The 27,695-nt window shown below is 40.0% G+C and overlaps 1 protein-coding gene across 7 annotated transcripts; it reads right to left on the bottom strand.

The window, feature by feature from the left end:
• Nucleotides 1–607: 607 nt before the first annotated feature.
• Nucleotides 608–27,266, bottom strand: LOC122993588 (5'-AMP-activated protein kinase subunit gamma-1-like). 7 transcript variants are annotated; one of them, XR_006406410.1, is made up of 17 exons: nt 26,885–27,266; nt 25,368–25,433; nt 23,364–23,625; nt 12,790–13,016; nt 8,564–8,615; nt 7,436–7,542; nt 6,686–6,767; nt 5,484–5,542; nt 5,324–5,369; nt 5,176–5,230; nt 4,944–5,070; nt 4,514–4,679; nt 4,382–4,419; nt 4,112–4,258; nt 3,932–4,025; nt 3,552–3,838; nt 2,059–2,145 (listed from the first exon to the last, which is right to left on the bottom strand). XR_006406410.1 is itself a non-coding variant. In XM_044367887.1 (16 exons), exons 1-16 carry the CDS (start codon nt 26,966–26,968, stop codon nt 2,114–2,116), a joined length of 1,644 nt encoding a protein of 547 aa, XP_044223822.1. In that variant the 5' UTR covers nt 26,969–27,261; the 3' UTR covers nt 608–2,113. The 7 variants fall into 7 exon arrangements, 2 of the variants coding, with proteins under 2 accessions (XP_044223822.1, XP_044223823.1); XR_006406413.1 differs by having other exon boundaries at nt 3,552–3,842; nt 26,885–27,265; XM_044367887.1 differs by lacking the exon at nt 3,552–3,838 and having other exon boundaries at nt 608–2,145; nt 26,885–27,261.
• Between the last annotated feature and the right edge of the window lie 429 nt (nt 27,267–27,695).

Below are 27,695 nucleotides of genomic sequence, written 5' to 3'. Positions count from 1 at the left end.
TTTAAACTTAACACATCCATCTACATACAAATATGTGTTAAGACTTATGACATATTTGTGAGAATGAGGAAAATAAACAAATTATTCCAAGCTAATCCTTGGTGTATTTATTACCACAATATCTAGAAACCTTCTAGCCCCATTCAGTTTCCCAGCAACTAGAGTAAGATGTAACACAGACATCATGTGTTGTGATTGAGAGTGCATGAAAACTAGTTAACAAATGGGGAGACAAAGTCAAAATAACTGGGTAAAAGTAATCAATGAATGGTTGAAGCCTCAAATTTCTGCCAACCCAAGTTTTAGTAGTATCAACACAAAGTTGATGGAATCTACTGAAAAAAGAAGGCCAAGTCAAAACATCGACAACTCCAGGATCATTACGTCTTGAAAGAAATTCAAATTCCTGTTAAGCCATTATGTTTTACTACCGAACATGAAAAGCCATGAAAGCATCCGGTGTATAAAAGGAGTATGATGAATGGGTGAATTTAGCCACACGCTAACAAATAATGATTTATGAGTTCAAATGAAATCATTCTGAAATAATATATTGCATGAGTATATGGTGCATACACAGTGAAAAAAAAAACAAACTTTAAGAAAGTGACTTTAAAGTACATTCATTGTCCGTTTATTTTTCTGCAGCCAGAAAAATAGAAAAAGTAAAACAAAGAACATTCATACTGCTGAAGTGTAGTTTCTCATGCTTGCACATTTACAGTACATATTGATCTGATACAAAGTTTCTTTGAACTGGACATATTGCCACAATATATTTACAAAAATAACATTAAAACTGCAGTCTCTTTAAACATGTTGACACATTCATAAAAATAAAGCTTTCTGTGACACGTTTACTGAAAAATGATCCTATTTACAGTCAAAGATGGAGATGAGTCCTGTCGAGCTACGGCTGAGATAACCGAGTTGTTTTGTATGCTTGCGAGCATCAAATTATATGAAGCATCAAAACTAGGACACCACTGAAGGTAAATGTAAAAAAAAAAGTTTCTTAAGCATCAAAAAAAAAGACTTTTGGGTTTTGTCACACCTTTACAAAAATGCATCCTTAAGTCGCGATGACTGAATCACTACTGATGTAAAATGAAAGTACTCACTGATAGTTCTTGGCTGACTGAATCCTTAAGTTGCATTTGCCTTGCTGTGTTTTTGTGCCATAATGTTTTTGATTTTATTTAGAATTTCCTTTTTAGAATTTAATCTATTTAAACAGAAATGTTTAAAAATGTAGTCCCGGAAAACGCAACCAACGAAAGGAAAATCTGTTTTTAATTGGAAGTAGAAGGTAAAGTTTTCCAACTACTTTAATATTACACATGGTTTTTAAAAAGAAAAAAAAAACTCCAAATAATTGCACTCATTTGAAAAACAAAAATTCAAAGGACACAAATACTGTCAGTTTTAAACTGGAGTAGGCAGGGCAAACAAAAGGCACAAATAAAGACTGGGCATCAACCCGCATCAACCCCTTTATATTGGCACTGGCCAACACTCTTCTAACAACAGTCTTAAAATGGCCACTTTGTAGGTGAAGTGTAGTTTTGCTTCTAAACAAGAAGTTGCATCTGTGAATGTCTCCTTTCTACAGCAAACACTGAGGAAAAGATTTGTTTTTCCTGCAGGTGATGACATTCAGTATCCAGTCCACTACAAAATGAGACAACTGATGACAGCAGCATGATAATAACTACACAACCTAAAACACTGAAGCCCTAATTAATCAGAACCTGTCTCAACTCTCCCAACCTTTCCCAGGCAGGTGACCATGATGTATTTGTCTGTATGTGTGTGTGTGTGTGTGTGTCTGTCTGTGTATATATACAGTATACTGTATGTGTGTTCATCTGATCAGTGTTCAAACAAACAAAAAAAAAAAAAAAAAAAGATAAATTCAGAAACCCAATCCTCAGTGCAGGAACTCCACTTCACTCATCTGTCTAGCTCTTTGGTTTCCAAGCCTCTATAGTGCATCAGTTGCAGGCGTCTCTGGGATCGTCAGACTGGCTCCGTCAGCCTCACGCTCCCTACCTCAACCTTTCAATTTATTTACTCCCAACACGTCTCCACTTCAGCTGATGCTTCCTCCCTCTCACTCAGTCAGATTCTCCTCCTTACAGGCATCTGAGGAGGAGAAGAAGAGAAGTACAGGTTAGGACATCAGTACTGTAACATTTACTGCTTAAGGACAGGTTCACTGTTGTTAAATCTAGACCTTATTAAAATGTTCATTATTTATAATAGCATATAACTTAATCTCACCATGGCTTAATGACAAACTTACTACTCTACTGCAGGTTCCCTCAAGGAAAAAACACCAACTGGGCAACAATTTAAGCCTTCAAATCCATGATATATAATGTTTCTAGTAGGATTTAATGGCTATTTTACACAACTTCCTGCTTCTGTGGGGAGGCAACTCGCACAAATAAAGTCAACAAAAGTAGGAGTAAGCATAATTTACTGCTCTCCTCTTATCTGTGGAAAATACAGACATGTCTATCTAAACTGAGCTTCCTGTTTTCAAAAACAAGATTTATTATTCTTTTTGAAGCCCTGAACGATTGTTCCATTGGTCTTTGTGTAGTCCTAGTGAGAAGTTGCAACAGTGGTAAATTTCACTAAACTGAGGTTGTGCTTCTCCACAAATATAAGCGATGATATAAACATTTCAATATATCATCAGTTGAAAAACTGTGAACCTCTCATTTAAAAAGAAGGCAAGTTGTGTGTGTGGTGTTTCCTTCCCAGGACTTTGCTGATCTGATACAGCCTGACCACACACGGCAGCATCAAACACTGAAATCACTAAAATTATGCAAGCGTCTGTTATTTGCTTTCAAGCACATCAATACTAAACATATTCACATCAAAGTGGAGCTCTCTACCAGCAAACACAGCTGCATTAATATAAGCCAAACATACTGTAAGTGAGCAGAATGTATAATATGTGAAGCCTCTGTGCCAGACAGGTTGTGTCTTAATTTACATCCAAACTTAACATTTGTGATTCAAACCGCTGTGGAAAAGCAGCTCAATTACAAGTGTGAACCTCAGGTTTCAAAGCAAGTAACAATGGACTCTTCATGTGTATTGGACACAGTTTCATCCCGCCAGGTTTACATTTTTCGGGATCATTCATCGTTACTTTAACTAAACATAAGACTTATCCAAGTTATTTGCTATAATATAATGCAAACATGAAGGAATGAAGATCAGCACAGACCTGAGTCTTGATTCAATACATTTTATCTCATATCGACACCAAGTTTGTCCTCAGTTCATGTTACTGTGCTATCCCGTCAGATGTTGACATCCATCGCCTAACATCCATAAAACTTCGGGTCTTTTTCTTTCTCATTCCACATAAACCACCCCACAGTTTTCTCTTCTCCCACTAAGTCAGTATTTCATGCAAAACCCAAACGTAACTATGGAGGGAAATGCACCAGATTTTCCAACAATTTGTTCCACACATGCTTGGAGTGAACATGTTCTTAACAAACATAGAGGATGTCAAAAATACTTACCCCTTTGCGCTGCATGTGTAGCATCATAAAAAGTATCGTATAATGAAAAAAACACTGTCTGTGTAAGGTGTCAAATATATTTCAATGCACTGGTGAGAGAGTGGTGAATTTGGTTTTTTTAACCATTGTGTTGTGACAGAGAATGACAGGCCTGTCATCCCGACACAAAAATCCACACAACGCTGCTGCAGAGTGGCATCCAGCAGGACAAACAGGGTGTCGGGCACTATGCCTCCGTACAGCCAGCTACAGGCGAGAGTCGGCTGGGAGCGAATCATGTGCGCTTCCTACCTGGGACAAGGTTAGAGGGCGGGGTGGGGAGAGAGCTCAGGGTCCAGGACAGAAGGGGAGTTGGGGCTATCAATGCTGAGCATCTATACCTGCTGGGCTGAGCACCAGAGCCTGGAGGATGTCCGACAGGGAGACGATGCCCTCGATGCTGGAACGCTCGTCCACAACCACCAACCGATGCACCTAATTTAAACAAACAGACACGTTTACGGATTAGTTCTGAGGCTGTTTATTTAATGTATATTTGTATGTGTGTGCCAAAATCTCACTTCAGCTTTGACTATTCTGTCCACAATGGTCTCCATTGTTTCCATTTTATGGCACTTCATGACTCCTTCGAAGTACTGAGAGCGATGTTTCAGAGCCTGGGTCACTGTAATGTCCAGGTTGTTGTACGTCTTCTCAGCAGCCAAGTTCTGCACACAAACATGACAATGTGTTGTCCAATGTGAGCCAATACACATCATCATAGACGTTAAGTCTCTAATATTTGGCATTTTGTCTCAACATAAACAGAAACTGTAGAAATTTCAACTCACAATCACGTCAAACTTGGAGTAAATATCCACAACTTTGCCTGCAAGAGAACACAACAAACCCCAGTAAGTAAAAAAGTCCATTAGCACAATTGCTAAAATATATATCTTTAATACTAAAGTCTGTGATCTTACCTGACTCATCCACCACTGGCAAAGCAGACACTCTTCTCTCCACAAAGATGTTGAGAGCTTTGATGATGGGCGTGTCTGGGTGGATGAAAGCAATCTCATGGTACGTACCAATGCCCAGCTCCCCAAGAGTCTGCTTCATGAAAGCTGGCTTTGGCATTTCACACATCTGGAAACACACAAACACATGTGAAATGAGACGGACACATGTTCAGGGTGATCACTTTGTCACACAAATCATCAAAATACAGGCAGACTATTCATTTCCAGATTAACCACTAGGGGGCAGCAGACAAATGGAAGTGGGACAAGAGACGAGGGGAACTTCAAAAGTTCTCAACAGAATGAATCACAATCACCCGTCATATTCTCATATTCTCGTTAAGTAAACACTCATTCACCAACAGGCCGACAGTGACTGTACTGGACTCACAAAGAGCTGGAGGAACTTGAGGATCCTCTTGTGTGTGAGAATATAAAGTGCGTTCCCCGTGACAGGGTCGATGACAGGCAGGCGGTGAATTTTGTTTTTGATGAGGGTGTACACTGCCTCGAACAGGCTGCAACACGACAAACACGATCAACAGTGACAAGTAGCACACTAAAATCTTCTCAGACTCACAAGTATGAACCAAAACAAAAAGATCCATTATTTATAGTCAGACCTTGCATCAGGTGATATGTTGACGAGAGGTTTAAATGTTGCTTGAAGGTAAACCTCTGTGGAGCAAGGAATGAAATAAGTTATTATCTTACATTCTGCTTGTTAAACAGTTTGCTACAAGAACATGAGGGTATAAACATGATGCTAACCTCTCCACGTCTCAAGTTTATGTTCCTCTAATTCATATATTTGCACCTGAAATACAACAAGAAAAAAAAAGTTGGTTAAAAAAAAACAAAAAAAACAGAGAAATCCTCGATGTGAAAAGAAGCAAATCCCATGCAAACATGATCTTTTAAGTGGACCTACCATTGGTGACTTATAGTATCTGTGTAGTATGATGATGAAATCTGTGATTGTCAGCATTCCTGCAATTAAAAACAGGCAATAAACACAAAATTGAATGTAACATACAGAACTGTGCCTGCAGGCGTTGTGCAACTGGTTAGAAGAGACAGAGCTAACAAGGGCGTGGTTCAAACAACACATCAGTGACTCCCCCTCCTGCTTTATCCTCATGCTGACTTGGCATTCATTATTCATCACAGGCTGACTTGCAATAAACTCTATGCAGGGGAAAAAACAACAACAACAACAACTAAAAACAGCAAAACAAAGAAAATTCACTGCTGGTTTTGGTTTTGAAACTAACTTACTAACAGAAGGTCTGCAGGGCTTTATTCACTTTTTGTTTGCTAAACATTATCTCTAACCTGTCTGAGCACCGGTCAATACAGAGTAGTCACTGCTGTGCTTAATGGTTTATGACAGCTCTAATGACTTCTGCTCAATATAGCATCATGCTCCACTAGCCATGACCAGTGGCATTAATACACAGTGTTTCCTCCTCCTCCTCTCCTTTCGTTTAGCAATGGCACACAAGCACAGCAAGGACATTTTCCATCTTTGTCAGAAGACTTTATGAAATACAAATTAGAGCTGCAATTTTTTTTTTTCTCTTAAAAAGAAATGTGTAGACCACACACACTGCAGACTCGTGAAGGTGCTAAAGTCAAGTCTGAAAAAAGGCATATGCACATTTTTCTCCTTTGCAGGTCTCACATGTAATTTTGAATCTTTGTCTTTCCTCTGGAGAAGTATTTGACTGAAAGCTTGTCAATTAAATCTGCAATGTGCATTGTCTCTAGAAATCCCTCTTCTTAGCAACAAAAACAAAACAAAACAAACAAAACCTAAACTAGGGAAACAGTCTCACACACATTGTTACTAAATATTCAAGTTTCTTTTAAATCATTACCAGTACATAACAACTATTACAAAGTTCTTGCACTTTAGAAAGTCTTATGGGCAGGTGTATCAGATCCTAAACTGACTTTGTTCATAAAGTGATCGACAGCGTGCAGGATTTTTTGGTCCTTTCAAAATAACTACCAATAAAATTACAGCTCTTGATTCTACAAAAGATAAAAACCATTATTTTAGTCACTCAGTGAAGCAGACATTAAAAAGACAATAAAGTCTATTTCTTGACAGGTTTGTGGGCTTCTTACCCACAAAGCTCTGCTTCTCCGTGTCCCATAGTGGAGCTGCTCGCACGCCATTGGCTACCAAGGCAAAGAACGCTTTCTTAACCTGTCAAGCAACAGTTGAAAATGAATGAGTTCATGAGATTATACCATTTTTAACAACGATATTTAATTATCATTTCTTAAACAAAAGGTTTTATGTGTGAAATTCACTCATAATCATCATTACACTTCTCTTTTTTGTTTCTGTCACGTTCTCAAGAGAAGGAACGTCATGTTTCTGACATGTTTTGTCAAGTGTGTTCAAAACCCTCTATTGTTTTGATCTGGTTTTAGTATTTCCTTTACTTTCAGATAAAGGTTCTTAACCCTTGACTTCAATGGATTTAGTGGTTGAAGATCTACACATCAAAGGGGTCAGACCTCAGCGGGATTACTGTTTAACAGCTTTTAGACAGTTTCATCTCAATTTCATCAACCACCTCATAGAAACTGCTCTGAGGCAACATACTGTTCCCTGTTCTACTGAATATTAACTTAGCCTGAAAGTCACTTCTCAAAACAGCTGGTGCCCTTAATATAAAGATTCTTCTGCCAGCAAAAGATTTCATCACATACTGTATAATGTTGCTGCAACTGTATTTCAGCCTCTGCTGTATCTCTGCAGGATTCTGAACTCACACCTCACTGTTTGTCATCCATGTTAAGTGTTACCCTTAAAAAAAAAAAGGGAAGTTAAGAGTATAGAGACATAAAGACAATCGCTATACTCACTTGAAGCGCCGTGTCGAACACAACCAGTTTGGAACTTGTAGGGACAATGTCGTAGCACTTGTGGGATTTCATAAAGCGCATGTAAATATCACTCTCAGGTTCAGCAGCTAAAAGAACACAACGGGAAAACACTTTTAGAAGAAGGAGAAATCTCACAGGGAATATTTAATGAGAGCTTGGAAACAACACATGCTCAAAGCCTAAACAACCATTATGGGTTTGGACCACTTACTGCCATTTTACCGCTTCATCTTACTGATAATTAGACTCTCAAAACAATGGAAAAAACATGAGAAGCAATGTAGTGTAGGAAGTTAGATCCCCCGCAGATGATGATACAGTAATTTTTTCCACATGTGGTTCGGAAACCACATGAGCGGATTATTCGATTAGCTGACTGACAAAATTAAATTAATATTTTATCTTTAAGTGACAGTAAAGCGTTTGTTTGTTCCAGCTCCTCGAATGTAAAGATGTGTTAATTCCCCATTTCATATCACTGTAATCTGAAAAACTGACCGCTGGTTAAACATCACTCTTGACTCTGGGTATTTGTGATGGCAATTTGTCATGACTTTTACAGATTAAATGGTTCATCAATTAATCATACATAATTTAAATTATTATGTATCATCTTCAGTTGCAGCCTTACTCACAAGCTGCAAGAAAAATATGATCAAATGCTGTAATTAGCATGATAAAAATCTCGATAGGAGGCCTGTTGAATATCTCTTTTAAGTGCAAGTAGCTGCAGCGTTGCACAAACATGTGTCATCATTCATAAAGACCGTTGCGTAAAATCCTCATTAAAACAATTATTCGCCTCAGACATCTATAGGAACGGATCCGTTAGGATCACAAAACAGTGAAGTCACCAGCCTGTGGAAATCCTCTATTTCTCTGGATCTCTGTGGATCTGACTGGGCAGACGCTGCAAAGACGCACTGCGAATAGATTCTTAAAATATTTCTGATATTTGTCGCCTGGTTCAAATTTCCTCTTAGACTGGAAACATAGCTGGAATTCCTGTGATTTTATGAAGTCACCTTTACATGACATTACGCCTGGATTAATTACGTGGAAGGTAGTAAAAAACGAGAGCTCTGTATCAGTAGGTTGAACACTTACCATCATCATCTAGTTCAAGTTTCTCCAGCATGCCTTCGAATAAACCGTAGACCTGAAAGTGCAACAAAAAAGGCAGAAGTTTGCGGTGAAGAGAGCAGCAAATCCTCACAACAACACACGGTAGCGCACGACAAAACTTTGCTGTAAATTGTGAGTGAGCAGCAGGGTGAAGCGACTTCTCCCCAGCGGCCCCAGCAGACTGTGATCAGACGGAGTGTGTTGCGTAAAACACCAAAACAACCAAACGACGTCGTGCGCCACCTGCGTTTTACCGATTACATAAAGCTCCTACAGGTCCGATAAATATACACAGGTGACAAAAACCTTTGCGCTCTGGAGCTGCAACTTCACTGGCACATTATTATTAGACTACACACACCCCTTAAAAGTCAGAGTGGAACAGTCCCGATCTATTTGCTGCAGTAGGGGGAACCAATGTCTATCCGCCGCTCAACCAGCCACTACACAAGCGGGTGAGAATTAATACTACAACAATAAATCAACTAGATTCACTGTTGAAGCCATGATCTGCCAAACGACACTCGCCGCAGGAAAAGACTTTCACAATGAGCGTGGAGGAAAAAAGCAGGAAGCTCCACGCGCCGTGGACACACCCCTCCATGCAGAACAACCTGGGCGCTTCACCATATTAGGAAATCCCTTGTGTTGCTTAGCAGCAAGAAGCTGGGGATGCCTTGTCACATCCTCAGAGTTAATTACTTCTGACAAGACGCGCAACATGGCTGACATCTACAAAAAACAGCTCTTTAGGACCTTGGAGGTGGCAGCAGCAACATGAACAAATAACATGCAAATTCTGCTTTTTGCATCTCACTTACAGCATGTGCCAGTTCCCAGTATGAAATATGCTGTGTCATGCTGAGATATTTGCATATTCAAAGTGTACTTATTGAGACATGATTTCCACTGGTCCCTTATTTGCAAGGCAATCCATTGCAGCAGTATGACAAAGACTGCATACCTGCTCTGGGGTGCTAAACAGTCCCCAGTGTGGTCCTGCAATGGTGACACAGCGCTTCTCTTGCCAAAAAACCACTCCTGCACTTTCATAAATCTCACTCTGCTGCATCACAGCGGGCACACAGTCTGCTTCACTATTACAGCAAACTTCAGAGAGGCAGACATATATAATCCATTAAATTAATTGCTTTTAAAATTGGATTTGGCAATAAGTAAACGACTACATCAGAAGATTATTTTGTAATCCTCCCTTATGTATGATGAAGGGGGGGGGGGGCATGGAGAAGCTGAAAGGCACTGACTCATCGCTCCTCAGTCACAATCATGAGTCCTTGGATATTTATATCAACAGCATACAATGTTGATGATGAAATATTGATTTACCCTCCCTGGCTTGAATCCACAATCACTTGCGGCTGACAGGTTGAGATGGTCCTTCAGATAATTATTATTAGAGTGGGACACAGTGTTGTGGATTTCCTCACTAGCTATTGGAAATCTGGTATCACATCCTGACTCGGACTGTCAGTGAACTGTGGTTAATCTTAAAGGGTCCATATTATGAACAACTCACTTATTCAGTGCTTGTGCATATATACAGCATTTGGGTCTCTGATGTGCCTATTAACACACAAACAGCACCCACTCAGTTTGGTGTGGGCTGGCTTCCTCTGAACTCATGTCATTCAACAAGCCATTCTGATTTGATGCCCTTTCTTATGTCACTCGGGGCTTCATTGAAATTGGAACCGCCCTCTTTGTTTCTCCACCCACGATTTCTGGACGAGGGTAGCCTTTGTTATTTCCGCAAACAAACACAATATGTCTAAGCTAAGAGCTAAACAAGTGAAATGCTCTGTTGTTGACTGTAAAGACCAGCACAAATCGCTACATCAGCCCCCATCTGGCACGCTTGTGAGTGTTTTTCCATTACACAGAGTGAGTGAGTGTGACAATATGTTGCAGTCTCTGCCAGAAACTAATGCCACCTGCTGGCTGGAAGTGGACCCTCCTAGTGTCAGCGTCTCTTCAGTAGGATGTGCACTAATAAGTCTACGTGCCCAGATACACTGCCAGCTTTTTTGCGTCCACATAGACAACCTGAAAAACACACACTGATAACCTGTGCAAGAGACTATTGTAGAGACGTTACTCTCTCAGGCTATTGAGGCTCTATGGAGTGAGCAGCCAGATTATGCTGATGTTCTACCGGGCAATCTAAGAGAGATTCATTAGATATGGAATTACAGCATAGTTTGGCAACCTAACAGTGCAACAGAAAAGCAAGCTTGCCAGCATGCACAAAATGGTTACGAAGGTAATAGGGAAGAAATAATGTGAGCCCATACAGAGCCTGTACGAGCAGGCAGTAATGAAAGAAGCAACATTGCAAAATCATTGTGGACCCTCATCATTTCCTCTTCTCTGAATACGAACCTCTGCCATCAAGAAGAAGACTCCGTGTGCCAAAGTGCAAATCAATCGTTTGTTCCAGTCTGCATCAAGCTGCTGAACTCTAATGCTAAATCTTATCTCGCAATAGGACAATGTGCAATAAATACACAAGCACTTTAGCACTTAGCACTTTAACTCTTCTTTCTTTTAAAGCCGTCGTGTAGTCAATGTCAAATGTACAGTATAGTCAAATGTGTCTTATGTTTTTAAGATGTTGTTATGTGAAGCAACTGACAAGACAAATTTCCCCTTCGGTAAAATCAGAGTTGTTGGAAGTGTGCTGGTCGTCTGCAGCTCTTCATCAGACATCATCATCACTGTGGCTGTTTTTACTTGTACTATTCCTTTCTGCATTATTTCTAACTGATCCACTGAACAAAGCTCCAAAAATCTACATATTTTGTTGTCTTAACCTGTTTTATTGAAGAATAGCGGCTGCTAACAAAGTCCTGCTAAGTCAGTGATGAATATGTTTAATTTCCTATAAATTCTTCACAATAATAGTCTCCTGTTATTTAGTAATATAAAAGTTTTTAATATGAAGCAGCAAAAGCAGGAAATGTTGGGTTTTCATCAGCAGTAACTTAGCACAACTCTGATACATGTGAGTGGGAGTGGGCTCATCGGGAGGGGGGCCTTAAAGAGACAGGAGCTAAGACTGCCTGTTTCAGACAGAGGCTGAATTGAGGGGCAGCATAAAGGGCCAGTGTAAGATAAATCTGGAGTTTTTTTTGACTGTGAATCATACAAAGTTACTCTAGTGGAGTCCCAGAATAAAAAAATAGAGCTGGAAATGAGCATAATAGGTCCCCTTTAAAGAAAACCCTCAGTGAAAAGCCTTGTGACAAAACCTTGTACTAGTTCTCAGTTGTTTTTGCTGTAACAGTCAATTGTGCAGCCTGCTTAGCTGACATTTAATGTTGTTTGAGACATTGCTTCAATCCCGAAACAATATTTACAGTTTCTGCTTTGCCACTGATGCTCAGGGAAACCAGTGCAAACACAGTCCTGTTGACACACCACATGCTTCAGTATCAGAGCTTAAATTAAATAGATTTGCATCATCCATGCTTTCTATTCACCACTGTCCCAGTAAACCCTCATGACAGAGTAAAGTAGCGTGTGACTCATGGGCTGTTATATAGTCACAAAGGGAAAATAGTTATTAGCTTCAACATCACATGATCCATGCAGTGTCATCAGTATTTTTAGCAAATATGAATTAGTACTACTGATATCAAATTGGTTTAAATGCTTCAGAAACTTATCTGTAAATCAAAGTAGTAATTCAGTCTCATATTTTGTCTTATTTTTAAATAAAGACAAAAAATGTTTCACCAGTGGTGGAAGTATTGGTGCCTCCACTTAAAGAATTCACATGCATATGCAATTCATGAGCCCCAGGACAGTTCAGTCAATACTTGTGACCTCATATCACTCTCTCCTAAAGAAAGAAACTGGAGAGATGACCTTTGAACTAGTTTTGTACCTGTGATGTGAAATCTCTCTGCTCTATAAACAACAAAAGGTGCACTGACTTCCTGGAGCCATAAGATACAAAGTCTTCACACCAAATGGATGTTTATGTTCTAATGTTGCTGATTGGTGCAAAAACCCACAACAAAATCTCTTGAAGTCTGACTTATAGTCCCTTTAATTTACTGTTCAGAGTCCACATGCACAGAGTGAAATGTCCTAAGATTAAAAAAAAAAAAAGATGTATTTTTAAAATGGTTTGCATTCCTCGTTAATGGCTTCAAGATTAGTAAAATTTTTGCAGTGTGACTCACTTGTTGTGAGGTAGAGTAATGTGGCACAGGGCTCGAGGAAGGGATCGGGGGTTTAGTAGAGGGAAGGTTGAGGCGTTGTCCTGTGTCTGGAGGTGTGGAGAGACAGCGAGAGCGGGAGCTCGGCTCCAGGCGTTCAGGGCTTGGGCCGCTCTGCTGGGCCTCCTGGGTGAACACAGGCTGGCTGGCTGCCTGTGTCGGGGTGGTGGGTGGTGTGGAGAGTCCAGAGGCTGTGGAGAGATAAAGGTCCAGTATAACAGATACTTAGCAACTTATCTCTTGTTCCTCTCGTTGTCAGTCCATACCATGTTTTCAGTGACACTGAAATGCAGTGCAGATTAACATCGTTGATAGGCTTAGTTGGTAAGATTGAGGTGCTACAATCGTGACTGTTGCAGATAACATCAATGCTGTCGCATGCTATAACAGAGAAGGAATGCACATCTGATCCATCGGGGACTGAGAGAGCTGTAGCTACTGAGAAACAACAGAGATACTAAAGATAAAGCCTAGCCCAGCTGCTTACAGACAGGGATGCAGTAGGTAAACCACCATTACAAAACTGAGTTATATGGACTTCTAGCAGTATGTGTCAGGGATGTTATGCCTTTAATAGAAAGAGGACAGTAGAGAGATGACATTGTGATTATGGTGCTATACTATACTAATATAAGTTACAATAAGAAATAATAACAATAAAGTATTGATCCCTAGTATATAATACAGATATGTGGTTACACTATACTGTACTGTAACATGTAGGCCCCAGGCAGTCAGGACTAATGGTACTCTATCCCAGAAGCAGTTGTCATCCACAGGCTCATCCCAGGGGTGTGTCCTGTCCTCATTATTTTAATAACTGTAAGAGTAACTATGATGACAGGCATCTCCTGAAGTTTGCAGATGACACTGTTTTAATCAGTGTGCACCAGGATGGAGAGGTCGATCATAAGCCTGGTGTGAAAGTCTTTGCAGAGTGGTGTGATCACCACTTCCTGAAGTTAAATGTTCACAAAACTAAAGATATGGCCATTGACTTCAGGAAAACCTCCCACTGAACCTTCCCAACTATAATTAAGGGCTCACTTGTTGAAACAGTTGAGTGCTACAAGTACCTGGGAACAGTGATCGGCAAGAACTTGAACCATGACCTCTACCTCATGACTGAATACTTTTAAAGTGGACAAGACATTGATGGCTTTATTTTACAAATCCTTTATTGAGTCAATTTTAAGCTTTTGTTTAATTTCTTGGTATGGGAACCTCGCAATGCAAAACAAACACCGTCTGTTCAATATTGTTAAGTAGCCAGCAAAATAATTGGCCCTGTAGGAGAAGTCTCAGAAAACACTGGATTAAAAGACTTTTCCTAGGAAAAATAAAGAGAGACTGTGTTACCACAATTTAACCTGATCAGCTTATCCTCTCTCTTTGGTTTTTCACTCTGATGTGACCTCAGATAAGAACATTTACCAGATGACAGTTGTAAATAAAAAGAAGGATTTGCTCGAGTCTTCTGTGTGTCTTAAGCCAAAGTTTGATTCAATGTTTATTAAGGATATAATCATCTTGCAACCCATATATTATTGGTCACGAAGTAATACCAGTCAAAATAGTCCAACTCTGAATTTTCATGATAAAATTTAGCTAAGTTCATCCTGAATAGATTAAATTGCCAAACATTGCTCCATTGGTCACCTTTAGTAAAGTTTTGAACACAAAGATGTTATTCACTAAATTGCTGTTAAACTTTCTATGACTTGTAGTAAGAATTTAATGTGTGTATGAAGGATTATTTTGATAGGTATATATTGAATATATATATTGAACTATGAAATTTATGTTTAAATGCGAATGACAATGGTGAAACATGGAGGCTTTATCTCGAGTAATCAGTTAGTGAATCAACTCAGAGGGAATCACGTGTTTTCGGAGGACTTTCTGGTTGTGCAGGGGAAAGTCGGTCTTCACCCTAAAACACGCCCATGCTAGAAGCCAGGATAAAATAGCCATGTCAGCCTTTACCCTGTGCTTCTTCTTCCTTTTTGTATCTCCAAGGAGATGCACATTGTGTCTCTAAGGGCTTCGCCATCTTAACTTTCTCCGCACTTTTCTTTTTCCTGTATTACGTGATCTACTAAGTTACCTTTCTTTTCTTTTGTCAAGCTACGTGCAGTATTGTAACTCCAGTGAAACAAACTTTAGGTTGAAATTCTTTCGCGCTTAGTAACTTGAAGTATAGTTATGTTTTGGCTAGTCAAGTTATTTAGTAAGAAAGTCAATCAGTCAGTCAGGAGACTTCAAGGCAAATGACCCGCTCTTCCACAGACCACGACATCTTTAACGCTGCTGTTCCCCAGAGATAACCATATCAAATCGTTTTTGTCTCCTCCATCTAACGGTTAAACTCAGTGGTATTTATGTGAATCACCTGAAGAAACTGTTAAAACAATGCTGTGTTTTAAGGCTCCTGCAATGCTCAAGAGCGGAAACATCTGCTGGGATGCCACAGCTGAACAGCTGATTTACTCATCGCCTGGACGCAGCAGACATTGCTGCATCATTACCAGTTCATCTGAGGATACCGTTATGAAAAGTAGGATAAACAAACCTCTCCTGCTCTTCATCTGCTTCTATGATTAAAGAGTTGGTGGTGTTTAAATTGAGCTCTATATTTACATTCTTAGATAAGTTGGTTAGTCAAATTACCTTAGCCTCAATTATAATTTTCCAGTAGTTATGTTATCATTCCTACATTTCACCATCGCTCATTCTTAACTTATAATTTGCCATTTAGTTTCTATTACACTCATTCTGGTTGATTATTCATTGATCTGTTTGCACTGATACCTTATATATTCACTTGTTAACCAATTTAGTTAAATAAATATGCATTTATCAGTACGTCGTTGTCTGTGGCTTCAATTTAAAGCAGAAATTAAGATCCCTGTGTCATTACACACTACTTCACAAGATTACAACACAAGATTGATAAAAATTGTTTTCTGTGTTTTTATATTAATAAATGTAGAATATCCTACAGCACACAGCAACGCTCTTTAGTAGACATCTATGACAGACAAGTTTTACAGAAGGCACGGTCGAGCTTGGCCAGCTCTGACCACCCACTCTTGGAGGAATTTGTTTTCTCTCCCTTCTGGGCAGAGATACAGGTCCCTCAGGGTAAAAACCAATAGGTTTAAATTTTCCTTTGTTCCAAGTGCAATAAAAGCACTTCATTTGCACTAACGCTTAACGGCCCTTCTCAGCAGCACTTTATTATGGCTACCGTTCCAATGCTTTGATACTTTGAACAAACGGATACTTTTCTTATTTGGTTGTTTGCTGTAACTGTCGTTATTAATGTCCCGTGTCCTCTTGTACGTTGTGTTTGTGTTTTTGCCCTCTACAGCAATTCAAATGTTTGAAAGCAAAACATTAGTTTTCAAACACATTTTAAATTAGTGGGACTTAAGTTTCCTCTTTATACTAGGTTGAACCTCATTTAAATTTTAGCTTGACAAACTGGGTGCACATCTTGAAAATAAAATGTGGACAATGAAGAAACTGTAAATATTAAAAGCCTTGAAACATCTAAATTATGTGATGGAATATGACAGAAAATATGAAAACATATTCAGAATCACCAAAAGTTACATTTAAAAATTATTTAAAAATCACTTTAGAAAATGTATTGATTAATCTATATTTTTTCAGAATATTGGTACAGATCTAGGAAATTGCATATTTAATAATGATTTTATTTTTTACACATTTTTCATGCGTTTTTTATATGTAAATGTAATTATACCTTTATTAATTGATTTTAAAAATGTTTTAATTAATTAAGTAATTGATTATAATTAATCGCTAAAGAACTCTAGGCTATAATTATTCTGTTGGCATAGCCCTCAATAACACTGCAATCAGCTGGCAGCTGTTGGTATCTGCTTCACTCTGACTGTACTAATGAAAAATCCCTTGATGACACTCCAGAGCTCATCACATCTGAACGAGTGCTCTGAAAAGTGATCAATAATAAATTATTGAAAAAAGAGACACAATGAAACATCTAGGTAGGCTTTTCCCTGTTCCTGGCATCCCTCCACATTAACTAGGCCAATTACAACGCAACCACTGGCATTAAACCTAACTCCAGTCAGCTGTCTGTGACGCATCTCTTCCTCCGGCAGTGTCAGGTTGGAGGTGTCAGTCACATGACAGCACACACTCACATGCTCTTTTGGGTCAAGCGTCACAATATTACGCAGAGTGACATGCGATACTCATGCTGACCTGGCTCCACCCTGCTGACATATTTCTGAGGCCAGACAATGAGTGACATGAGTGATGTGTACCAAATGGTTCATGTTACAAGGCCTCCACCATGAGACTTCCATTTGACTTATAGCATGTCCACATATCCAACACTGGTGACTCCACTGTGACGACCTGTCCAGAATGTGGAGCAAACACATGAAGTAAAGCCAACAGTATGCTAATGTAAGATGAGGCCTCCGCCGCAAGCATGGAAATACAATAACTAGTTTTGGTAAATCATTCAACTTGACTTTCTGAGTGAGCCAAGATATAAGTCTTCATATCATGATCTGTATGGTGCAATGAAAATCTGGAGAAACCGCAGCTATCTTGCGACCATCATCCTCAGTACTTCTGTTCTGATAATAACATGGTACCGTCAAGAGTAAAAATATAATACATTCTATATAAATAAACCTCTGTGAGTCAAGTGAACTTTTTTCCTTGGTCCGTCCAAGTGCACTCCACACTATCTCTTGACATTTAGTTGGACAGCCCTCTCTGGCACACTCTGCTTCCGCCATGTAGCCTTCTTATTTTAGCCACGCTGTTGTGGCACATTCCACAGGAGGAGATAACAGCGGGGCTGGGAGCCCTCTTCTCAGCCTGGTTAATAAGGGGCAGCTAGATACCACCCAGGAAACAGGAAATGGATGCCTGGCTGCAAGTAGTCTTAGTTTATCAACTTTACACAAATAAAAGAACCTCTCGCACAGCAATCTACAGATCATTTTTAAGTGGAGCAACCTAACAACATATTACATATTAGGACGATGTACTAATGCAATGAACGCAGCTCAATCTATGCAAGTAGATTCAAACTGAACTGCCGTTTTGTCGTCACTTTGTTATTCTACTATGTGAATTGGATACAAAACAATTAGTCACATTAAATCAGTAAATCAACTGACAGAAAATTCATGTGCAACCGTTCTGACAAACGATTAATCATTTAAGAAATTTTTCAAGCAAAAATGGCAAACATTCCCATAGTGTTAGCTTCTCAATTGGGAGGATTTTCTTTGTCTTATGTGGCTATTTGTCCAACAAAACAAGCTATTTAAAAATGTCACCTTGAGCCTTAGGATTGGTTGTTATGTGATCTCATTTTCTGACATTTTATAGAACGTATGACCAACAATAAATAGATAAAATATGAACAGATTAATCAGTAGTTTTAAAATAATTGTTAGTTATAGACCCTTTTTACATCGCTGTAAATTTTTTTAAAGCGATTCAGGGATCTAGAACCAGGCTGATATCTCCTGGTAGCCTTGCTGCAATTTACTGTAATGCTGGGCTCAATTAACACCCATTAAAGCAGATCCTTTGGGTGGCCCCTGAAGAATTGACAGGGTGTTTTCAGTCATGAGGGGCTACAGTGACTCTAGAAGCAACGTAGGCCTCATTGGTTGAGGCCAGAGCAGTAGTGAGACCACTACAGGCCCAGTGAACACACTGATACAGCCATCTCTGGCCAGCCATGTAATACAATGAGTCACAACTGTGAATGGCTATGTTTGTATAGGTGTTCTGGTTAAAACCGGTGTGTAGATTGTGAAGCAACAGGTGATATGACAAACAGTCAGTGACGCTGATTAGCAACAAGGGTCTTGAACCAATTTGCTAGGTAAACAATAGCACCAGCACCTCTCTAATAATGGGTTCACAAAATTGACCCAAAAACTCACTTAAGTGTGCGAGCTGCATCATGGCAAAACATTTCAATGAGCAGTCACAATTCAAACTGACGTACAAAGTGTTGCTGAGAAGCACACAGGTGTCCTCTTATTGGCCACTATTGAAATTTCTCATGCAGATGTCAGCTTCTGACAGGGTGCAGAGAACAATCTGCGTAGCAACTTCCGCAGTGTGGAGTCTCTGGATCAAAGGACTTACGCTTTAGGCCGAGGTGTCACCACGTCGTATGCTGCCTTTACGACAAACTGTACGACAAATACAGCCGCATATGGATGTACATCATTATGACAGGACTTTTCTCCTCTCATCTACTCAACCGAGGTCAGACTGGCTCTAAATCAGGAACTGTGAAGTCCGTGATAAAGTGCCACTTGAACGCCACAGTGTGCCCCAGAGCTTCTCTCATCAAGCATTATGAGTTTACACTTTACAGTAACTGCATTAAGCCTGCATGGTGATTCATGCTTTGGTTCGGCATACATTTTTTCTGTCACTGTTCACGGCCTCTCTCTCCTGTCATGAAAATCTGCAGGAATATTAAGTGAGAAGAGAAATCCTCCACACATGAGGACAAGTCCCAAAAATTCAACTGAACATGTTCTGACCATGCTAAGCTGAAAGGCTTCCTGTCAATTTGAATAAAGTTTTCAAATTGGAGCAGCTATTCTGAAGAGACTCCCTTTGAATGTGGGACAGAAATAATGACATTGAACTGATACTATATCAGGTAATGTGGCTATAAAATACTGTCCTACAACGGCGGAATTACTCCAAAACAAAAAGAAATATAGATGCTCTTTCTTTATGACATTTGCTATAGGGAAAAGTAAGAGTAATTTTTTTAAGAGTAATTGTGCAGCATCAAAAGCAGCATTAAAATATATTGTCCTTCAAATGTGTACTAACATTCAGCGTTATAAACAGTATGTTATATGACTGCAAACATGAAAGATATGAATGCAAAATTACTGAAGGAAACTGAAAGTAAATTTCAAGAAGGACTAATGGAGCAGGTGAAGAGCACACAGCACATTACCAGACAGACATGATGCCTCGGACTGATGCCTCCCTCCTAGCCCATCTTGCTCCTTGCGTTTCTTGCTCCTCCTCAGGCTGCCAAACCTCTTCATGGAACGCAGTGAATTGTGGGTTCAAAACTAAATGTGACCATGACCATCTGCATTACGACAGGGGAATAAACATTGCTCGAAACTGTCCCAAATGAGAGTCATTCCATTTGCAGTATGAAGAAAGTTGGACAGAAATTAATTGGAAAAGTATATTCAACCGATGTAACTCCACAGATCTTGACAGTGGTGAGTCTTTTAGGCCGTCTAGTCTTTCTTGTAGGAGCGAGATGGTCCTCTTTTCCTTAAAGGAGGAAACTGGTCACCTTCAACCGATGGATGAAGAATATATATGATGGTCTTCTTTTGATTTATTGTTAATCTGCAGAGGAAAAGCTAATTTCAGCTATTCTGCAAAGTTAAGCATTTCATTTCTTCTTGGAGCTGACAGTACTACTTACGAACAGAAAACGACAACATCAGCAAGTCACCGATATAGGCTAAGCTTGCATATCCAGGCAAAAAAAAATCTGCCAGGGCCACGGAGCAGAGAGCCAGCAGGAAGCAACGCACAGTATCTTTGTCAGCTCATATTTGATGTAAAAGAAAAGCAGAGTACAAAAGCTGTAAATTCCACGCAGCTCTCCCAAGTGATGCAAATAACGGCTGGGAACGGAGTGCCACTTCCCCCTCTCAGCAGTGTCAGTGTGCTGCAAATTGTCAGGTGCAGCTGTGGGTGGTGTCTCTTTAATATAGCACGCCTGTCAGCAGCCTGTAAAAGGAGGCCAGTCTATGAGGGATACACTAACGATTGGCTCAGGCTGCACTCTCCACCCCCACCCTCCCACCGCCCTCCCTAGTCTCACAGAGTAAATTCAGCACAGGCACATCTGTCTCACTCCGTCTTCACCCAATGTAACGTACATTCGGGATCACACAGCTTTTTCAGAACTCCTCCACCTCAAGTTCCTCTCAATTTGCAGTTGAGCCATTAACGGGATTACAAGTAAGGACATAAAGGTTGTGGTTCTCAGCTCAGAGACCTACAGCTTGGGGGCCTGACCTTTAAGACTGCTGATGCCAACCACCGTCAGATGACAGCAGGGGGACATCCCATGTTCTGTCAGCTGATCAGAAATCTTCCATTCAATACCGCTAGCCTCCCTTACCCTCAACAGATGGCTCACTCAGTACTTGGTGCTCACATTAGCTACAGGCTGTCCAGGACAGATCTCAATTAACATGTTATGCAACTGTTCCTCTCAGCTCAGTGGGTCAATAGCCAATATAAGTTAGGAGTTGAGATATCAATGAGTCACCTCAAACATCCTGTCACGGTCACTGTAATGTTTTCACTATCCTACTATATTTAGTTTATATTGATTTGTGCTGAAGGTTGCTAACTTTGAGGTTTCCATTTGGGCTTGCTCACTACCCAGTGAGGATATAAAAAGCTTAAATACAAAAATGCATCTACATGTCTATGGTGTATTTTGTTAAGCTCTTTCCTAACTTAGCTCCACCACTCAAAAAAAAAATCTACCTGCCCTTGTAAGGACTACATTCTGTGAATTTAGAGAGTCAAAACTGCCCAGTTCCTCTATTTACTGACAACATACGGCGCACAGTAGCAACAGAGAGAGTGAGAGCGAGAGGGGGAAAAAAAAGACTTTGCATGGTTGTGTGAGGAGCTCCTGAGAGTCTGGTCACTTCCAGATAAGGCTATGAAAGCGCTACAGTTGCCTTCAGCAGTGAGAGACTGACAATGTCCAGGCGATGGGAAAACACATATTTAGAAGAGCGGGGAATGAGGAGACATTCTGATCATATTTGTGGCAAGTATGGATATAAATGCACCTGAGGAAAAAAAAAAAACATTTACCCAATGATGGATGTGTAAAAGAAACAAAAACAGTGGCTCAGAAACACAAATAATTCTGCAAAAACACCTGTATATGTACTAAAATGGTAAAAATGTAGAGGCTGTAAAACAATGTCAGCTTTATCAACACTAGTTTGAGAACTAAATCGAGACAAGTCTATGCCTTCAGCACACCCTTGTGGCGAAAAGAGGGTGCCTACAAAAACATACCACTAATAAAAATAGAAAGGCTGGTGTGCCCACTCCCAGTCACTGCATCATATTCATTTGTACAAATACTTCGAATAATCATCGGCCACTAATCATTTAAAAGCCACATCATTAGCCAGTAAACAAACAGAAAGGTTCTTTTGTCTCGAACCACATCAGATATTAGTAATCCTGAGCATCTGGCATGAGAAGGTTGTGGCAGTTGGTGTGTTTTGCTGTGTTTTAGTTCGGTAACCATCAATAACAATCTCCAGAGGAAACGAAGCATGCTGACTCCTGAGGTCTGGCCCTAACAGAGCTATTCCACCAGCCACTGCCAAACTGACCCTCTGTGAGGAAACAGAGAAGAATGGGTATATGTACGAGCCAAAAACACATGACTCATCTTTCTGCCGTTTGATGCTGCTTCCAGCAGGGCTGTTTCCATGTAAAACAGGCTGTTTTTTGTTATGTAATAATCAACCACCCAAATGCATGGAGAGACGAGAGCTGAAAATTTGCCCGTTAAGTCTGTTCTTCATAAAAGAAGGCCTTGTTCGGCCTGGTCTGTCTCATTCCCACTTCTTTGTGCATACCAGTATTACCATTAAGGCATTAATGAGTGTTAATGGTGATATGGAGAATGCACTATGGCTGGATGCCCACCTGTGGGATGCCAAACATGTAATTTAATCTATCAACTTGGCTTTGCAGTGCACAGCTCAATACTAGAAATGGAGAACTAAAAAAAAAATTCTGACAATAAACAAAGCCGACCATTTCCTTTTCCTAGAGAAAGTTGTTGAAAATAATAAGAGGATGACTGATAATGAAGGGACATCTGTCTGCACTCAAGTGATCGCCAGCCTGTCTGTCGAGGCTTGTGACTGCATTGGCTGTGGGGCATCACAAAACAAAGCAGTGGGTTTTTCTTTTCTTTTTTACCATGAGGAAACCAAGGTTTTTACTTCCTTATTGACACAATCATGAAACTGAGAAAATGCAGCATAGCATGTTTTTATGTCAGATCCCATCACTCGCCGCAAAATATCTGAACTCATGAACTCAATCAGATAAACACAGGTTCCTGTATGTGGCTTTACATGGTACTAAGAGCAGAAAACCCAAATAATGTTAGTGATATTGCAACCTCATGTATTGTGGCTTACATCCTGTGAGATCTCATTTCGCCTAAATCTGCTTCTGCACAAAATAACATCAGTATTGATCTGTCATCGTGAGATTAAACTATCAAAACACAGTTATAGTCAATCAACTTTACAACAGTCACCCTTCCAATTTCTATCAACAACAAGCTGAGTGTTCATGTTAAGACAGTTAAAAATATTCACAGAAGTTAGTGTTCAGTTGTGTGAATTGAATGGGTAGTCAGTGCAATGTTTGCTTTTTGGACTCACCTCTCTTGGTTCTAGAGAAGATTTTGATGCTTGCAGGAGTTGAGTTTGATGAGGAGCGGAAGATGCCACTGAAGCTTAGGCGGCGGGGAGACTTGGGCGGGGAGTTCTGATAGGAGGGATAGGGGAAGAGAGTTTTGGGTGAACCTGAGCCGGTCTTCAATTGCACCGGGGCAGACTGGGGACATGGGGGCAGAGGGGCGCTGCCTGGGCTCCTCACAGGAACTCCTTTGATGGGGCTGGCTGAACGGATGCGACGCTCTCCCTGGGAGACGATTAGGACACAGTTTTATTTTCCTGCACTTGTGTAAATGTGTGGTTTATGAACAGAGTGTACCCACAGTGAGAGGCTACAGAGCCAAGTTGTGAAAAGCTTAAGATCTAAAACAAAGAGCCATGAACAAATAAGCGAATGCAGAGAAGAGATTTATTGTGAAATAACAGATGCTGATTGCACTTTTTGTGGGAGCTTGCTTTGTTGGTCACTTCTCCTTTCCTCAGATATGAAACACTGTTTTGTGTAGTTAGCCTCATTGTAGTCACATAATGGTACCTCATAAAAAACAATGTGAGAATGCGAGTAAAAAATGCAAAGTACAATGTTTTTCATTTATTCAAATCAACGAAATCCTTTGCAGAAGCATCTCATGGGCTGAGAAGAAATCTGCTGCATAGACGTTTTTGCAATTTATGCTGCATTCACAATATTTTGCAACTGAAATGTTCTTTGTCAAACAGCGTACATATATACGCTTTCTCCATTTCCCTCGAAGATATCGTGTCATGAAAAATGTTACCATGGCACCATTTTAAATAGCCTCACCCTCCATACGGGCTTGTGAAAACACCATCAGATTCACTATCAGACAATCTTGCACTTCTCTTAGTAAAACAATAGTGACAGTATCTTTCGCTGTGACTTTCTGTCTTTATGAGTCTCTTTGCAAGGTCAATATCATGTAAACACACAGAGAAATTATTGTCTATTCGCTGTACAGACACCAAAACACAACATGAGAGACGACAGCCAATCTAGCTGGAGACAGAGAGAGCCTCCTCCCACCACTGGCTGCTGCCCGCTCTGGATATACCAACAACAAATCTTTTAACCATTTGTGGGCTCTGGTACAGTAAAGCATTATAAAATACAGGAATATCTAGCTCAAGGGTTGTATTTACAGCCAACAGTAAAATGCAACAGAAGTGTTTTGGTAATATTGTTGGTAGACTGGTAGATAAAAATCTGCATAATAACCACTTTCACCTCAACAGATGAGCTGCACGATGATATGAAGAGCAAAGACGACCACTGCTGCTGCATGTGAGATAAAAAGCTAGTGGAAACAGCCGAGTAAATATAATAAATCAAATCAAAAATGAGAAGAATTGTTTTGTTTTGTCTCCTTAACAAGGGTCCAGGATAATATTTGCAGTATTAAGGATGACCCTACTCCATACACACATTTCTTTTTAAACCAATCCTGTGACATATCTGAGGGGAGCGTGAGCACACACCCATCTTCTCTGTTTGCCAACAACTCTCGCTCCGTCATTGTGCAAGAGCTTGTTAAGGCAAGCAAACCAGATATGTTTTTATCTGGATAAGCATTGCACAATTATTACTAAGGCAAAACTAATTGAAAACGGTAACATTTATTCTGGCTGATATGAGGTAATGGTCAAAGATTATTTCAATTCAAATCAATTAGAGCAGACAGTAGGAAGAGGCTGCTTTCTTTTAGAAAAATCAATTTCCTGTATGTGATCCTGCTATGCTTGAACACAGTGGGCGTAATGTTACTGTAAGCCAGTGAGGGTTGGCAGAATAGGAGAGATAGCTTTGTGTAATATTTTGCTTTCTAAATGTGTTCAAAGCCAAACAAACAGAGCAAAACAAGACAAGATAAATTACAAGCTGGAAAAAGCAAGATGCCGAAAACAAACGATTGGCAAAGAAATAAATGAAGAATAACAGCACAAAAAAATAATTATATGAAAATACTTTACCATCTGAGCGCCACTTTTAGTTGAGCCGCTTGTTTCCACTTGTGGGGAAGTTAACCCACCAAAGTCCTGCACATAAAAATCACATCTGAGTGTCAAGGATGAAGCTAACTTCCAGGAAATACAGGAAAAAAACAACTAAATGGCATGTCATAACAGGTAACCCGAATGCCTTCTTAGCTACAGCAAGATGAATGAAAAACTGAGAGCTTAAGACAGTTTTAAAACAAAATGGACAATGTGGCTCGTCCTTATCACTTCAGGTGACAGTGCAAATTGTTAACATACTTTTGGTATGCCATTGAAAAAGAAGTTAAACATGTTTCGCCACTACAGATAGCCTTGCAAGAAAATGCAACACATAAAATAGGCTCCTTCCCCATACCAAGGGTTGGGTTTTACATTCCACCTTAGACAGATTATGCTGCAGCAGAATACACAGTTTAATTACACAGGCATAATTAGATGACCATGCAAACCTGTTCTAATATCTTTTAAGCTCTTGTGTCAATGTTTCCACTGAGTAGTAAATGTATTTGTGATGGTCTAGCTGGTGAGGGAGTTCACGTGGCTTCAACATGCGGCACTGGAGAGTTCACAAAGAAAGTGTCGCTTTCGTAAGCAACAATTCAGGATGTTATTTTTCCAATCTATACAGCTGCTGTATGGATGCATCATAAAAACTCAAGTGGCACATTCAACTGTATTTTTGTAGTTTCCCTTTCAAACGAAAATACAAAAAAAGTGAGGTTATACTTTATGGGAAACACAGGCCGTATCCAGTTCATGTACGATTAAGTTGGAAAAGCAAGACATAGGTGGATATGAAGGCTATCATCCAAGAAATACATGTCTGTATCCAAGCTACGAGACAAAACAAAATGTGCTCAGAGTATTTAGATGTTTTTACCTTGAAAACAGAAGGTCTATAGCGCTTTAAAGCCTACACTCATAGCATTTAGTTCACAAGTGTTTGTGTAGGTCTGTGTTGTGAAGAAAAACACAATCACAGACACAAATTGGCCAGAGTGATGAATAGAGGCAACTATGAGTGAGGCATCGCTAGTGAAGTGAAGTTAAATAAACAAAGGCACTCAGTATAGTGACCACAATGAATCATGACTCATTGGTTTGGAGCAGGTTGGTTCCTCTGAAATCCTTCCTTGTTTTTAAACCACAAAAATTTGATGTGCACAGCTGTTATTAAAGCACAGAAGTTCGCTACAATGATTACTGCTGATCAAATTATTTCTTAGATACAAAAAAATGCACAAAATATATTTCCAACAGTGCAATACTGTTTTTGCATACGTTTAAGCCATTTAACATGGTCGTGATTCAGAGACAGCTGTCAATCACAAACAAGCGCGTGCGCTCTTCTACGTCGCGTGCGAGCACACAAGCGAAGATGCAACAAAATGGCCAATAACGGCTGAAACTTTCAGCCCTAATTTAATGAAAAGAGTTTTTTTTAATAGTCACAGTAAGAAGCCACATTAGTTGATACTTCACCGACTCACTGGCATGTTAATCCGCAGACTTCTCCTCTTCTTTGGCATTTTCTTTGAGCTGTCCTTGCTGGACTCCATCACCGTGCTTCCCATTTTTTTCTGCAAATGTGCTAAACAACAACAACAAAAAAAGTGTGCTGCTGACTAACTGCAGTAAAGAGACTGCGGACCATCAATAGTCGCCTCCGCCTACACTTCAGCTGCCCCCTCTGCTCACTACGACAACACCGAGGCGCTGCCTTTTCCACCAGGAAGTAGGTTTGGCTGTGAAAAGAGGCAGGGCACGCATCTACAAATGAACCCACACTGGCTGTTTACAGGTGTTGTGGCACAGTCGGTACCCCTGAGGAAATGTGTGTCCCCTGCTGCCCAGTTTTCGGCTCCCCTTGCCGCCAGAGAGGAACCGGGTTGTTCCGGTACGTTGTCTGATTTTTTTTTTAAAGTCAAAAGCCACTTTGTACTTTGAGGAAGTGGGGCTGTTTCTGAAGCACATTTCCTTTCCCTCCCACAATTATTTCCTTGTACGGTGGCAAAACATGAAAAGGCAAAACTGTGGGCACGCAGCCAGGAAAACACGTTTTTGTGAGGGATGCTAATATTGACACAACACCAGGCAAGTCTGATGTACTACACAGATGTTTCACCAACAGATGTCAGTACGAGTCAGATTTTAACTGGTTTGACATGTGGACAAGGATGAAATGCAACGTGCAGGTGGACAATTTAGCAATACAACAACAATTATAATAAAAAATAATAGTAATTAACTAAGTTTATTGATATAGAACCTTTCAAGAGCAATAAATAATAAGGCAACAGA

This window comes from Thunnus albacares, chromosome 12 (assembly GCF_914725855.1).
Source record: "Thunnus albacares chromosome 12, fThuAlb1.1, whole genome shotgun sequence".
In the NCBI taxonomy this organism is placed as follows: domain Eukaryota; kingdom Metazoa; phylum Chordata; class Actinopteri; order Scombriformes; family Scombridae; genus Thunnus; species Thunnus albacares.
The sequence above is the reverse complement of the archived record's forward strand: the minus strand, read 5'-3'. Positions and strand labels throughout refer to the sequence as shown.

Coding starts and splice junctions, on each gene's coding strand:
- LOC122993588 (XM_044367887.1), bottom strand. CDS start 26,968: ATGGGAAGCACGGTGATGGAGTCCAGCAAGGACAGCTCAAAGAAAATG. Junction 5,543..6,685: donor GGAGAAGCAGAGCTTTGTGG/GTAAGAAGCCCA, acceptor TTTTAATTGCAG/GAATGCTGACAATCACAGAT. Junction 4,680..4,943: donor TCAAGTTCCTCCAGCTCTTT/GTGAGTCCAGTA, acceptor GTGTGTTTCCAG/ATGTGTGAAATGCCAAAGCC.